The following is a 16,159-nucleotide window of genomic DNA, read 5'->3' on the forward strand; positions in this document are numbered from 1 at the left end:
AATAACCTCAGATTAAATTATGTTTTTGTTATAGCATAGCATTTTCACTTTAGTATTTGCCATACACTTGTCCTCCATGTCATCAGCACTGTGGTATTTTCATTTCTTTGTTTCTATAGGAAGCTTTGCTTGCTTTAATCTAGTCGTTTAATTGTGTTTCATTAAAGTAGTTGTGTTAAAATGACTTGGTTTTAAACTCATCATTAAAGGCTGAAATCTTTCTATGGTAGAAGTAAATTGTGATCTGTTGTTGATCGAAGTATTGTCAGTGGAATTTTTATTACTGTATTGATACGAGAATTTGTTAATATAACAACACTAAGCCTTGTGGCTATTGATGATGTTTTTGTAGAATGTTGCTTCTGTTTTATGAATATTGTTCAACTTGTTGCTTTAAATCCATAAATGTAATTTTGTCCACCTGTTTTCTTTGATAACTGAAATTTTAGTGTGCTGGTGCTGTATTTTGGACCTGTTTCTAGATTTTTGTGAATCTCAGCATGATTAGTTTCACAAGACAGCTTGTGAAATTACCTGCTCTGTATTTTGGACCTGCTTCTAGATTTTTGTGAATCTCAGCATGGTTAGTTTCACAAGACATGCTTGGGAAATTGCCTGCTGCCTTTATTTCCTTTGGTCAGTAGATGTTGAATATGGCAACTAGGGCCTCCTTGATTTGTACGGCTGGAACTCCAATTACACCTCCACCTTAGATTAGATTTAATGGATCTATCGCCCATTTTTATATGAGCAAGCAAAGAGGTGCTCCTCTATGTCACCGTTTATTTTTTTTGGTGCAGAGTAGGTGTTTATTTTTGGGGGTGCAGAGTAGGTGTTTGTTTTTTTTGGGGGGGGGGGGGGGGGGGGGGCAGAAAAGATGATTCTTTTTGAGCCGTGTGAGGTTGTAGGAATTACGGAATTAATAATAACACGACTTGATTAGCATAAGAAAACATTTGCTTTTGTCAAGCTTGTTTTGTGTATGGTTCATATTTGCCTCCAACATGTACAGATCTGTGGTTTTACTTTTTTAGATGGTTGCTTCTGTTGTGATTGAGCATTTAACTTGCGAGTTATGCTAAAATTTGAAATGCTTTGGTCTGTGATGGACATGTCTGTATTCTTAAGCAAATGAATTAACTTATGAGATGTTGCCACTTGATCACCCAGTTCGCTTATGCTGAAATTTGGCTTAGGCTGAAATGTTGCGAGCGAAAAATACTGTTCCGTGGTTGAAATGTGGTGTAACGGTCTGAGTGTTCTGCGCAATGGTTGGCCCTGGTGCCGGTGTTAAAAAGTCCAGGTGTCTTTTCGACCTGCAAATGCGTATACAGCTAACACATACGTTTTACACACGATAGAAGTTTGTTTTACACTTCTGTTACGCAAGCGTTCATTTTCTTAATTTTCGGCCTCGGGGCAACATGGAAAGGCGAGTAGAAGACTTCTGTAGCTGAAGCAAAGCGATCTTGGCCCTGCTCGACTTGTCCCATATTCGGCTTTATCGGTTTATTTTTTTAGTTAGAACAATATTTTTTTCTCACAATAATTCAATCGGAACAGTATTTTCAGTCAAATTTTCAGCCCGTTGTCGCAGAAAAATGCACCAAATATTGTTTTTGATACGTCATTTGCTCGTCCTGAATTTCAAGGAATTGCCTCGAAACTATCCACCCAATTGTATACGGAAGGGCAGTCTCAATGGTGCATTGATGATGGTTTCTATCCTCATTAAAGAAAAAAGTCTACTTAACTCCCTAAACTATTGGTGGTTGTCTACTTCACCGCCTCACTTATAAAACTAGGTACTCTACCCCTTAAACTATTGAAAACCATCTAAATAACCCCCTAAAGTAGTTTTAAAAGTGGGTTTTCGCTGATGTGGCATATTAAAAGGTCTACATAACCCCCTAACATATCAAGGGTTGACTAAATAACCCCCTCAACTATAAAACCAGGTATTATAGCCATTAGTATATCTAATAATGTTCAAATGACCCCGTGATAGTCTTGTAGGGTCGTTTGGACATCGTATCCCATCACACTGGCCTATGCACCCATACTTCACGTAGGCCTATTGGCTGCCTCTCTCTCCCTACTCTTTCTAGGATTACGGCACCGCCCGATGAGCACCATCCTGTCTCCTTCACCTCATGGCACTCCTCGACGGCATTGAGTTCATGCACTATACCTACACCCAATGTTTTCAAGTCGTCCAGTCGAACCTAGTCGCCATGGGACCGACTAGGACGATTAATCACGATTAATCGCGATTAATCAGACGACTTGTACAAGTCGACGGTACCCCTAATCAGTCAGCAGGGACCGATTATGACGATTAATCGTGATTCGGATGACTTGAAAACATTGCCTACACCCTTGTCATTCGAGGATAGCCTGATGGAGGATGTGGGAGGGGCCAGATGATGAGGGTGTAGGCATGGTGCTTGAGCTCAATGTCATCGACGAGTGTCGGGAAGTGGAGCAAGAGACAAGATGTCACGTGCTTCTCGTTGGGTGGTGGGTTAGCCTAGAAAGAGTTGGGAGGTGGAGGTAGAAAATGTGGCATGCGCACAAGCATAGGTGCTTAGACCAATGTGTCAGGATACGGTGTCCAAGCGGACCTACAAGACCATCCAAGGGGGTCATTTGAATATTATTAGATACTTTAAGGGCTATAATATCAGATTTTATAGTTGAGGGGGTTATGTAGTCAACACTTAATATGTTAAGGGGTTATGTAGACTTTTTAATATGCCAAGTCAGCGAAACCACCTTAAAACCGCTTTAGGGGGTTATTTAGACGGTTTTCAATAGTTTGAGGGGTAGAATACCTGGTTTTATAGGTGAGGGGGTAAAGTAGACAACCATCAATAGTTGAGGGGGTAAAGTAGACTTTTTCCCTCATTAAATGACTTGCCACGTAGGCAAAAAACTGATACGGCAACGTAATTAATGAAGAAAGAGAGCAAAAATCATAGAAATGGTTTCTTCATGAAGAAATCAGGTCTACTCTTGACCCAATGCATCAAGAAACCATGAAATCGCCATTGGGGAGAAACCACCAGTTTCTAGGAAGCTCGTGTCGCACTCCCATTGGATGAAGAAGATAGAGTTGGGAGAGAGAAAGAGAAAATAATTATTACTCATAGAAATCATGGGTTGAAAAGCATTATTTTTTTTTATGCAATATCCTATGTTATAGAAACTACTAGTTTTTTTCATTGGGACTGCCCGAAGAGAGCACCTCCTGTATTAGTGTATTTCTAGTAGAGCATAAATCGCTGTAAACAAGTTATAATCAAAATTTAATCATCAACAAGGATCAGACTGTTTTTGAAATGGTGAAGATTACGAAGGCGGGAGGCCAACTGATGTTGCATCTGCTAGAGGACCATTACGAACATGAAGCAGTGGAGAATCAATTTGAGGAATCAGAGGACTACAACTCTACAAGGCCACAACACCCATAACCGTGAATCCGTGATATATGTGTCATCCTCTCTCTTGCCAGAATGATTGGTGCCTCCACTCCACTAGCCTTGCCAGCATTATAAATTTGAGACAATTCTCTGTGTACTATTAAAAAAGATCGTAATGTTTTGTGTGTCTCTGAAAAAGTTCAACGGTCTTCAGCGCTACTGCTTCAATTTTTTCGTGCCCTCCATGTCACTTCTATCAGTTTGAGCTCTAACGTCGTCAAACAGCAGGTGTGAAAAGACGAAAATACCCTTAAGTATAAAAATGTCATTAATTTTTTTTGAGCATCTTAACGACTTCATATGAAAAAACTCAAAACTAGAAAGATATAGATCTCGTCGAGATCTATAATTTTCATATAAAAATTATTTTCATTTAATTTCGCAAAAAAATATGATTTGATAGTTTTGAGTTTTTTTCATTTGAACTCGTTAATATGCTAAAAAAATTAATGATATATTTACACTTAAGAGCATTTTTGTCTTTTCACACCTACAATTTAACGGCGTTAAAGCTTAAAGTGACCGAAGTGGCATGGAGGGCACGAAAAAATTAAAACAGTGATAAGACCGCTAAACTTTTTTTTTTTTTTAGTAAATTTGGGTGCCAGGAGACGACGACTCCATGCTCCACGTCAACTCCGGGTCTCCGCCTCAGAGGGGCTCACGGGCAGCTTGCCCGAGCCCCTCTCCGCCTCTCGGAGCGGCGTCCTAGGCTCGCCGGCCGCCCGGCCGCCGGGGCTAGCACCGCGGCAGGTTTGCCCAGTGAGTGTCCTTCCTCTGGCCTCTCTGTCTCAGGTTTCATTCCTCGCTTTGGTCTGCTGCATCTTCTGCAAATTTTGCTCGTTCGGCGTATTTTGGACTCGATAGGTACTTCCTTTCACATTCACAGTACACAGCAGTCCGATTATTTTGTAGGAAAAAGGTTGGAATCTGTCACTTATAGATCTGACCATCTGCTTATAAGAAAATTAAAGGAGATCACTGATCATGTGATGTACAGATTTAGGATGACGAATTTCTTGGTGTTGGGCAACAGGCTTGCTGAGAAAAAAAAGTGAGGTATTGTTGGCTTATTGCTACTATACCTTGTGTACTCTTCGTGTACTACTTTCTTACAAGAGAGGTAAGGGTCTGATGCGCATCAGAACTTAATGAAATTGAAAAGATCAAGAAGCACTGGATTAGGATTTATGATCGCCGCGCGCGCCGAAGTTTGACTAGACTTTTCTTTTTTAATTTAGATTTGAGAGGAAAGCTCGACTTGACTAGAAGAGCTCAATGATCCCAATCTCGGAATGTAGTTAGTGAACCCTGGACCCCTGTAGTGCAACAAAACTCCCTTTCTAGTTTTCTTTTCCCTTTTTTCTTCTCATCTACTAGTAGAATACAGTGGCATCACAAAACTAAAGATTTGAGCTGTGTTTTTTTTTAACATGTGTAGATTCGAAAAGATGGGCAAAATCCTGCGTACCGCTACTGAATGTTGATTACTGCATCCACTGTCCCAATGGAAATTTATCGATCTCTTAGGAACCATGACCTTTTTTTTTAACTAAACTGCAGGAGCACTACCATATCATTTAAGGAGAAGAAGCAAAACAGAGTTTTACAAAAGTTGTTACATAATAATAGATAGAACTTGACACATATTCTCAGTAAAGCAAGCCATTATTAATCTACCCAAGGATGTCCTCATGCACGCCTCCTGAGATGAATCTCTCCTTTATCAAACGGGCATTGGAGGCAAAGATGTGTCGCCGATTCAGGTGCTTGACCACATAAACTGATAAACACAGGGTTGCAGGGCCAATTCCACTTGGCCAAACTGTCGCCAGTTAGAATCTTTGCTTGAACATGGAGCCATGCTTTCCTTCAGCATGCGCCTTCCAGATAGATTTTGCATTGAATGTGCAGTGGGATCCCCTGAATTGGATTAAATATGCCGATTTAGCACTATATTCTCCATTTGCTGTCCATTTCCATTCAATTTTGTCTCCCTGGTTAGATAGCTGAACCTGCTGAACAAGGTCCCAAAGATGAATAAATTCTGCCATTTGCTGTACTGATTCCATTCTCCAAAGTCCAAAGACCCCTTGTCCAGTTATGGTTGGTCACATCATCCCTGACTGATGTCTTCTTTCTCCATGCAAGTGGATACAGACTTGGAGCCAGATCCTTTGGGGCTTTACCATTCTAGCCAAGAACTGTGCTATAGCATTTCTGAAACCTTAATATCTGCCTAATTAATACATGCATGATTACCTTTTTCATATATATGCTCAAGGGCGGGCTTGGTGTAAGCGGGTAGAGTCTTACCGCCTGTGACCGGAAGGTCCCGGGTTCGAGTCGCGGTCTCCTCGCATTGCACAGGTGAGGGTAAGGCTTGCCACTAACACCCTTCCCCGGACCCCGCATAGAGCGGGAGCTCTCTGCACTGGGTACGCCCCTTTAAATTAATGGTCAAAGTATACCTTGAAAGACTTCCTCATATCCTAATTTGCCTTATTAAAAGAAATGGATAGAGTACTGTATTATGATAATGTAATTCTTGGTTGCCATGGCAACCGTTGCCTGCTTTTGGTGTTTATGTACATTATTTCTAATGCATGGTTTTTATTACTGAAATGTTTTAAGGAAGAGGTGGCTGGTGCTGCTAAGGGGAAGAGGGCACATAGGGTTATGCTCACCCGGTTGCTTGCTTTGGCAGGCCATGCTTTGGCAGAGGTAACATTAATAAAGGCAGCTACATGCTCTTTACATATTCTAAACTATATATTGCACGTACATGCACGTTGAAATATGTGTTTGGTAATGACATAATGTGTAATGCTAATTACCTAGGCAGAGACCAGGCCTGAACCTAAGAATTTGTGGGAAGAGCTGATAAATGCTACTATGTGGAGATCGTGTTCTGACCAAAGGGATTGGAAAGCCTCAGGTAGTTGCTGATTTATGTTTCTCGATGTTATCGGTGTGCATTTATCTTGATAGTGGCATTGGTTTAATTTTCATATTTCCAGCATATGTTTGATCCAGTGCCTTGTTTCTTTGACATCTATTCTTCGTAATTGAAGAGGGAACCAAAGGCTACATCATGATCAGTGCGAATGGTGGCATAAACCAGCAAAGGGTTGCTGTGAGTAGTTCAGTAATCTACTAACATCCTTAACATTGCTGGCAATCTTAGCAAATCTGCTTGGAGAAGTAATTCATTTTTTTGGTGCGTGAATTGGTTTCGCAGTTATGCCATTGATTTCAATCTTCTTTTTCCTTCTTCTGTTTAACAGATTTGTAATGCAGTTACAATCTCGCGGTTGCTCAATGCAACTCTTGTCCTCCCAAAATTCTTGTACAGTAATGTGTGGCTGGACAAAAGGTACACATTTTTTTAAATACAACTTACGTTTAATGTTTCAGATAGCTTATTTCAATAACTGATTATTATATTCTCCATAAATGACAAATTGAGTTCAATATCTTAGTCAGTTTGGCGATATATATCAGGAGGATTATTTTAACAAATATCTGAAATCTGATATTCAGATTGTAAAGGATCTTCCAGTAGAGCTGCAGTCATTAGACTTGGAGGCAATCGGTAGCCTTGTAAGTAACTAACCTCAATTTTGTCAGTTATAGAAAGTACATTGTTAGAAAGATAAATTTGTAATTCATTATTGTTTAACTTTTCCTCTGCAGGTTAATGATACAGATGTCATGAAAGAGGCAAAGCCCAGTTTATACGTGAAAAAAATACTGCCAATTTTACTGAGAAACAGAGTTGTTCACTTTATAGGATTTGGCAATCGCTTATCTTTTGACCCAATACCTTCTGACCTTCAGGTATTACTCCAACTAGTCATGGGACGTAAGTTCATTTTGGACACTGAAATGTTCTCTTTAACATCATTTGGGTTGCCAATTTATTGTGATATATCTGTAGAATCTAATAAAATTGTGACAGTAGGAATGTATTTTCTGAGACAAATCTACTATGCAGTACCATTATTGACCTATTTATGTATTCATAAAGATATTGTTTGTCATAAGAAAATATTCAGCTGCACCTGTTCTAGACTTCTAGTACACTCATACTCACTCCGTCCCAAAATAAGTCTCCAACTCAGCATTTTGAATAGGCAACCAATCTCAACTTTTACGAAGTCTATAGAAAATAGTATCAAAATTTGTATCTCCAAAATACAAATAGGTTTACTATGAAAATATATGATGTAATTAACCTAATGATGTTTATCCGGTATCACAAATATTAGTACTTTTTTTTTTGTATATATCGGTCAAAATTGAGATTGTTTGACACCTTGAAATGCGAGATGGGGACTTATTTTGGGACGGAGGGAGTACTTTTTACTGGAGTTGCCATATTGTGCTGATTGCTACCAATACCATTTATCCGCATATCAGAGTTTGTTAATTTTCTTGAACTGTTTCCCACTATGATGTGTTTACACTCCTACTGAGATAGGAAATTGTTATTTTAGTATAATTGTTTAGAATGGTGTAGTACTCTAGTGTAACTTGCTGATCTGTCAAGATATGATTATTTGACACTAAACTCTATGATACATTTACACTTTTACTGGGACGGGAAATGGTTATTTTGGTATCAGTGTTATAGAAGCCTTCAGTACACTAGTCTAACTTATATGATGAACTATCAAGATATGAATGACTCAGCTGATAGTACTACAGATGAATATTGGTTACTGTGCTGCTGTTTTCTTCTCTTTGTTCTGTTCCTCCCATAAGGAAAAAAAAACAAGTGCATGCTCTGACTCTATGGTTACTGTTCCACAGAGATTGCGATGCAGATGTAATTTTCATGCTCTTCGCTTTGTACACAAAATTCAAGAAACTGGTGCAGTTCTTGTAGAGAGGTTGCATGGCCATAGGGCCTCTTCGTCGCCTTTGAAGGATAATCTTTTAGGCCAGTTTGCCATCAAGTTTGACCCCAGTGTGAACAAGAGTGATGCATCCAAATATCTGGCTGTTCATCTCCGGTTTGAGATTGATATGGTTGCATACTCATTGTGTTACTTTGGTGGTGGCAAAGATGAGGAAGACAAACTTGAAGCTTATCGCCAAATTCACTTTCCTGTTCTGTCAGAACTCAAGAAGACGACAAAGTATGTTTGCAGTTCTGCATTACATGACAATACACCACATTAAACAAAAATGGCATCCTAATATTGATCTGTTGCTGGCTATTTTTAATCAACGAGCATTTTTGACAGAACGGTATCTTGTTAGGTTGCCCTCTGCTACTTTCTTATGGTCTGAAGGCAAATGTCCCCTTGCACCTGAAGAGGCTGTGCTTATGCTTGCTGCTATTGGTTTCAAGCGCAGCACAAATATATACATTGCAGGCGCTGAAATTTATGGAGGGAAGGATAGGATGTCTAAGTCGTCTTTATCCTACTTTAGTAACTAAAGAAACCCTTCTGTCTCCATCAGAGCTTGAACCATTTAGGAACTTCTCATCTCAGGTAAATTTCCTTGAGATATGTCATATTGTCATGTGATCTCTTCTTGCATGATTTAGGTAGAAAAGATATATAGACAGTGTTAGCATGTAAAACATAGAAAATAAGCACCCAAATAGAAAATTCAGGTAGTATCTACCTGATTATTTGTTTGTAGATTGACTGATAGATTATGTCCTCAAACTGCTGTCACATACATAGAGGCTAAAAGGTGAAATGTCAGGAAGTGCTAATTTTATTTTCTGCTCTCTTTAGAGGTAATTCATGTGGGCAGCAAACCAGTAACAGAAGTGCTAATTTTATTTTCTGCTCTCAATTTAGATTTAATTCATATGAGTAGTAAACCAGTAACCGCAAGAGTGACATGAAGGATAAGAAAATGGTTGTGACATTTGCTAATTTACATTAGTATCTTGTGAACTATGCCTACGCTTAATTGAATAATTTCTTTGTGCTCCTCTGGTTTGCAGTTGGCGGCCCTGGACTTCATTGCATGTGCAGCTGCCGATGCATTTGCTATGACTGACCCAGGAAGTCAATTCTCTTCTCTTGTTCAAGGTTACCGCATGTACTATGGTGGTGGGGACCTTCCCACAATAAGGCCAAACAAGCACCGGCTAGCCAGCATACTTGTGAAGAATGCCACGATTGAGTGGAATGAATTTGAAAGTAGAGTAAGAAAACTCATACAGCAAACTAAGCAAGTTCATGAGAGGCCTGTTGCAAGAAGCATATTTAGACATCCACGATGTCCAGAATGCATGTGCAGAATAGAGCACTAAGATTTTTTATAGTTTCTTGTGTCTATACCAATACTTCTTTTTCAGAAGAAAGACTATACCAATGAGATATGACTATACCAATGAGATCACCAAAGGTAGTTCTTTTGTGCTTCGGCTGAAATCTGGGTATATCTCTTGCCCTTGAACTACTTTGGAATGAAACTGTAAAGAGGAAAATACAGTGATTGAGCTCTTGTTTGTATCAGAGAAGCAATATAGCCGACTAGCTCATCCATTCTCTTACTGCCATGATCTACTGCTAGGCATCATGTTGGATTCGGAGTATTTGGCAGAATTTTGTCTCATGTTTGATGGAAGTAGAGCAGGGACTAAATTATGCATCTGGACAACAATGATGCCATATTTTTTATTGGGGTCAGCTAAATCATCGTGTGAATGAAGGTGCATCATCTGCAGCTGACTGTGGAAGTAATATATTGACCAAACTGAGCAACAACATTCTCGCTCGTAGCGCCGCCGCGGCGGACCAGACGTCACACTGGCGACTCGTCGCTCAGCTTATTCCTGTGAGAATCACGTATAGCGCCCGCGCGATCCGACGAACCGCCGAGTCGTCGACGGCAGCAGCTTCTTTTTGCTCTCCATTATTACACATCGCGCACTCGGTGCGACGTCGACGAAACCAACGCAAAAGCTAGCAAATAAATGAGAAGACGACGACAGTCTCCTCCGGGGATACGCTAGCTTCTACGACTAGCCGTGCCGCGCCGGAGGAAGTGGAATCCACCACTGCCAACACAAGTGACCGGCCGGGCCGGCCTCCTCCTGGCTTTTCTGCAAAACAAAAGGGAGTTCCGTTTTGCTCAGCAGGGGGGTGGAGATGGCCCGCCGTGGCGATGGTGGTTTCTCCACAGGACCGACAAAGGACGAGCGAACTGATCAGGCCGGACTGCTGCTACTACTAGTACATTCGTGCTAGTGCAAAACACACACGATTGGAAGAAAAAGCTAAAAATTGACCTCGATCTTTTTCAGGACCTGTGGCCTGTCTGTGCAGATTGTCGCTAGCTATAGTCTTGCTCTTGCAACATATACTTTTTATTAATGGAATACACAACGATCCACCTTTGGAGTACTCGACTTGTAGTTGTCTGAGCGACGACTGAGCGACGATGTCGATGTCTGCGGATTCCTATTTCCAGGTGAACATGGCCTCGGTTTCTTCGGCTGCTACGTTGCATTCTTGCGCCGATAGATCAGACAGAATTCACTAGTGCAACTTACGCGTGTAAGATCAGAATCAAATGAATCATTCGATGGGTTTAATTTTCCCAACAATTTTGACAGTGGCACGGCAAGCGTAATGCGTTAATTGGGACAAGGGGTGCGTGCAGGGTCTTGTTCAGCAAAGTGAACTGAAATTAGTAGTGCACTTCCTGTCAAATAAAATGTTAGAACATGGAAGCCTGATAATATATCTGATATTCTGATGTCATGCGGCCGATTTTGCCCCTAACTTAGGGTCTTCGTTTGAAGTCTCTCTGGACCATTCCAAACAAGACAATGGGCTCCTCGACTACTTATTGGGTACCGAGAGCCATGCGTTAGCTTAAAGAGGTAGCCTATTTACATCATCTAATCTTCAAATTTATCCATACACACTTGTAATGCCTCAAAATAAGGAGAAATTTTACGGTGCTTGTAAATAATGTGAGCCTTTCATTCGTTTAGATCTAATGGTTAAAAATATAGAGGAACCTAATAAAAGGAACTTAAGTCGTGTGCCGCAACTTAAATTTAGTGGGCTAGGAACTGATCTTCACATTTATTAAAAGGGTATAATGGTATTTTCATTCGGTAGAACTTGTCACACGTATAACCGGCCCGACCGGCGATGACCAGATGGCCGGTGCCGTGATGCCGAATCCCGTCCCGACCGGCGACCATCGATCTCCAGTGGCGATGAGGACGAGAGGCACCTCGATCGCTGGTCCAGACAATTGCTTCCCTGAAGCCATACTTGGCCAGGCGATGGCCAGGCTTCTGACTTGTGCATGGGCGATGCCCAGGCTTCTGGAGCTGCAGCTGGAGGACGTCGGGTGTGTGAGAGGCCATGGAGAGTTGCTGCTAGACTACGGGGAACTCCTCTGTTTCACTTTGTTGGAAGGGTAGTGGTGAGCCCTGGACCCTGCAGCGGCGGCAGTGATTAGAAGCAAGGCGATGAGCCCTTGCAGACCGGCGGCCAACAACTGGCGGACCAAAGAGGACGACGTTCAAAGAACAAAGATAATATAAGTGACAATTACTTAAGTACCCTTATTTATAATAGATTACAATAATTCTTTTCTTTTAAAGATCATTGGTTCAGAAAACATCGGTGACTCAATCATATTTGAGATATTTATTGTGACATCTAGTGCTTTCGAGAAATTTTTGTAGATATTGACAATTTGTGTAGTTCCCACACCACTTGCTACTTTGCTAGGCGCGGCCGGTGAAACCCGTGTATTGAAGTAGCTGGATATTCTCTCTTTTAACTGTTTCTTGCAACATGTGTCGAAAACCTAGGCGTCATAAAACATGTGCTCTGCCACCCAATCCTGTGTGATGCTCCATCATCAGAGTCTAATCGTCAGCCTCAGTCTCCACCGATGCAAAGGAAAAACCCAAAGAAACCTTATATTGAGCACTCATCTCACCTAATTTCGGGCTCCTCACGAGAAGGATGTGCTGTTGAATTATTAATTCCTCCTAACTGGAATTTGGTTTTCTACTTAACAATTGTCTATTTCCATTTAATGCTTTGAAGAATTTAAATTCAATATCGAAAGTTCGAATGATGAGAAGTTGCAAATGCAAAAATATGGTACCAGGAGGGCGAGACATGTGTCCTAGGACAGTTCACTAGACGTCCTTAAGTCTTGCAATATCGATGTCACGTCGCCACTCGCCACATATGTCTCTTATTTTAGGCCAATCGTAATAGAAATTTTTTTTATAGTGCTACATTATCTAGTGTGTTTTGAATTCACGAACTAAACAAGTTCGATGTTTCTTAGGCTGACTATGCCAGGGATTCATTGGGTCCAAACGGCCAGGCCCTATCCTCATGCCGAACAGTCTGCGCTGGAAACTAGTCGCGTGGGAAACCATGGGTTCATAGCGTGCAGGAGTCAGCACAGGGATAGAAGCGACGTACGGTTACTTACGTTTAGCCAGCTACGTTAGTTTCCCTTTATCTTTCCTTTTTCCTTATTTCTTCACTTTTCTTTTCTTTTCTTCCCTTTTTTCTATGATTTTCTTTTCTCTTTTTTCTCTTTTTGTTTTTATATTTTTTATTCCGTGTTTCTTTTCTTTATGTTTTTTATTTGATTAATGTTGTCTATTTTTTATCTTCCTTTACTTTTTTCTTTTTATTTTCGTTTTTCTTTTTATTTTTTAGCTTCATTTATTTTTTATTTTTATTTTTGTTTTTGTTTTATTTGTTTTTATTATTCTTTTCATTTTTGTTTTTATATTTTCATTTTTGCTACAGTAAACATGTGCTAATGATAGATTAATTAGACTTAAAAAATCGTCTCGTAAATTAGTCTCCATCTATGTAATTGATTTTATAATTAATCTATATTTAATGCTTCTTATTAATATCTAAACATTTGATGTGACATAAATTTTATAAGCGACTAAAGAACCAAACACCTAGAGAGCACAATTTGACGCGTGCTTCTGGACAGTGAGTCAGTGACACTGATACACAATAAAATTTTGGCTTCTATTTCTGTCCATAGCTCAAATATTCTCCTTTGACCAAGTTCCGGAGAAAATGTGTTTATGCTAATGCAAACTACACCTTGAAGAGACCGGTAAAACTGACGAGCTTATCCAACCACCAAACTTCTCCATGCTACCTCTCCAAAGTTCAATCCTCCTTACGTCAGAGTTCACTATAAATTGACTGTCGGAAGCCCGGAGGCATTTCCCCCGTCCAAGTTCCCACTGCCTCATTCCCCTCGCTTAGAGCCTCAGACCAGCGCGATTCACGAATCCACGAGAACAAGAAACCACGCCCCCCACCCATGGCGGCCACAGCTCCGAACATCGCCTGCTTCGCCCTGCTCGTGTCGGTCATGGCTCTCCAAGTTCCGTCCTGCATCGACCAGCGGGGTACTACTAGTGCGGGCACCACTACCACGGCATCCCCGTCCGCTCCGCCTCCCCTCTTCGACGACAGCGTTCTGAAGGCGGCCATCCTGGCGCTGGCCGGGATGGATGCCGTCCTCATCGCCGCGGCGGTCATCTACACTCTACAGCCGCCACACGCACCACGCCGTCGGCGCGTCTCGGAGCTCGCCTTCTTCTTGTTGTGCCTGCAGGTTGGCGTCCTCCAGTTCGTCCTGTTCGTCCAGCAGCCCGCAGCGGCAGCTGACCACGCAGCTCGTGCGCTCGGGACCAGTGCTGCCCGTGCTTTGCCCTGCGTTGCCTCCGTCACCTTCTTTCTGGGCATCACCCTCGTCTATGCGCACGTGGGCAACGGCGGCGGAGGTGCTGTCGCTGGCAACGGGCCTGTCCCGGCCCCCGCCACGGCCACCATCAGGCTCCTCGCCGATATGACGCTCGGGGCTGCATTAGCCTGCCTTATGAGCATCATCCTCGCCTTGCTCTACATCAACACCAAGTGAGTTCATTTACTTAGATCGATGTTATGAACATACCTACTGTCGTTCTCTCTATTCCTGGGATTTGGGCTCCTCAAAACAAGAGATTTCAATGGGAATTCTGAAGCGGGGACCCTACCCATCCGCTTGAGGAAGGGGCCGCGATTCGTACTCCTGGGCTCGACAGATTTAAGAGAGACGGTGTGGTTTCAATTCTTTGGGGGGCAGGAGAAGTGGAGAACAGCTGCACAGGCCGGAGGGAGTTGGAGCCTGGAGGTGGTGGTGCACTGATGGCCGACGCATGCAGCTACTCGCCAGTCGCCAAAGGCCCGCAGCCGATCGAGCTGTTGCTACAGCGACGCCCTGATCGATGCTGATTGACGAGGGTTGCGTTCTAGAAAACATGAACATCAACCGGGATACCTGCAGTGCAGGTTGAGGTTGGGTGAAGGATAGGTCATAGCCTCATAGGTGACGGCCTAAATCTCAGTGACTTGAGGAGTTGAGGTGGGGAGCGCCGACCGCCGGACATGGGGATCGGGATGTACTACGACCGTGTGAGCCGCGTGCTTTCCTACGGCGTTGGGTCACGGACTCACAAGCGCGACGGCGACGCGCACTCTACGACCGACAGGATGGTGACGGCCGAACTTGCCGGACGCACTTCAGCTGTTGAGCAGCCGGCAGCACCGCCGCGTGGTCCTGGGCTTGGCCGGCCGCTTGGGGACGGACGGACTTCTGATTGTTCTTGGCATACGTTGGAGGAGCCACTTATCGAAGAGGGCGCTTACATCTTACAGTAGCTGAATTCAACTAGTCAATAATCAGCTCTTTCACTGACCCTTTCCCCCCCCCCCCCCCCCCCCCCCCCTTAAAATCTAACATCTTTACAGTAGCTGAATCTGTTTCCTCTTTGCAATGTTCAGTTGTTTTGGTATTATTTACATGCTGAGAAATTCCCTGAATGTTCGTTATCAATTTTTCTGTGTGCAGGTGACAATTGAGGCGTAGCATATCCTTTGAGCAACCAGAACCAGATTACTGCCATTTCCGGGAACAAAAATTGGCTGTTGGCGCACACATAACATTGTTGCTATAGTAAAAGAACATGCATTCACACTGGACTTCGTTCGCTAGTACTTGTAAGCAGGTGTGATCGATCATATATCTGGTGCTACAGCTTCAGCTCGATGTTCAGCTTTTTGTAGCCCAATTGCCTTCTTATGTGTCGATCTAGTTTTTGTTAATTTTACTCGGTGTTGGTGAGATCAGTGTTAGCAAATGTTATTGTGAACCAGTTGATGGAATATGGATTATTGATCTACCCATTCACGGGCCATCATGGGATTGTTGGATGGTACCCAAATGCTTCATGATACATATCGGATTGTGTTTTTTTCCTCACTATCATCAGTCATGCATTATACAGTAACTATGACTTGCCATTTGGCAATAAATAAATATCTTGGAAATGCCTTGTCTTTGTGTGATGCTGCTATTATTGTTTATATCGAAAAGGTGACTTCATTCCCACTTCGACACAAGACAACATACCACAGTGGAACCAAAGTGACGTAGATCGAAGAGGGATCATGCTGCGCGTCAATAATCTTTTTAATGATGTGTGGGCCATTGATGAATTTGGAAAAGAAAAGACAGTGAGAACTGTTTAGTATCTTGACTTTTATGATGTGGTCAGCATGTTCGCTTGCTCGTAAACGATCGTAAATTTCCAGCCGGGAACAGTGTTTTTCTCTCACACCAAACCAGCCAGCAGT

At 42.2% G+C, this 16,159-nt stretch overlaps 1 protein-coding gene and 1 pseudogene across 1 annotated transcript; both read left to right on the plus strand.

The window, feature by feature from the left end:
* Positions 1-4,101: 4,101 nt before the first annotated feature.
* Positions 4,102-10,882, plus strand: LOC136528028 (O-fucosyltransferase 15-like; annotated as a pseudogene).
* Positions 10,883-13,722: 2,840 nt separating this feature from the next.
* Positions 13,723-15,767, plus strand: LOC136529726 (uncharacterized). The gene is made up of 2 exons (XM_066522796.1): positions 13,723-14,401; positions 15,375-15,767. The coding sequence occupies exons 1-2, from the start codon at positions 13,803-13,805 to the stop codon at positions 15,376-15,378; spliced, it is 603 nt and encodes a 200-aa protein (XP_066378893.1). The 5' UTR covers positions 13,723-13,802; the 3' UTR covers positions 15,379-15,767.
* The last annotated feature ends 392 nt before the right edge of the window (positions 15,768-16,159 follow it).

Source organism: Miscanthus floridulus, chromosome 19 (genome assembly GCF_019320115.1).
Source record: "Miscanthus floridulus cultivar M001 chromosome 19, ASM1932011v1, whole genome shotgun sequence".
Classification (NCBI taxonomy): Eukaryota; Viridiplantae; Streptophyta; class Magnoliopsida; order Poales; family Poaceae; genus Miscanthus; species Miscanthus floridulus.

Bases quoted from the DNA above. Each gene is read 5' to 3' on its own strand.
- LOC136529726 (XM_066522796.1), top strand. From the start codon at position 13,803: ATGGCGGCCACAGCTCCGAACATCGCCTGCTTCGCCCTGCTCGTGTCG.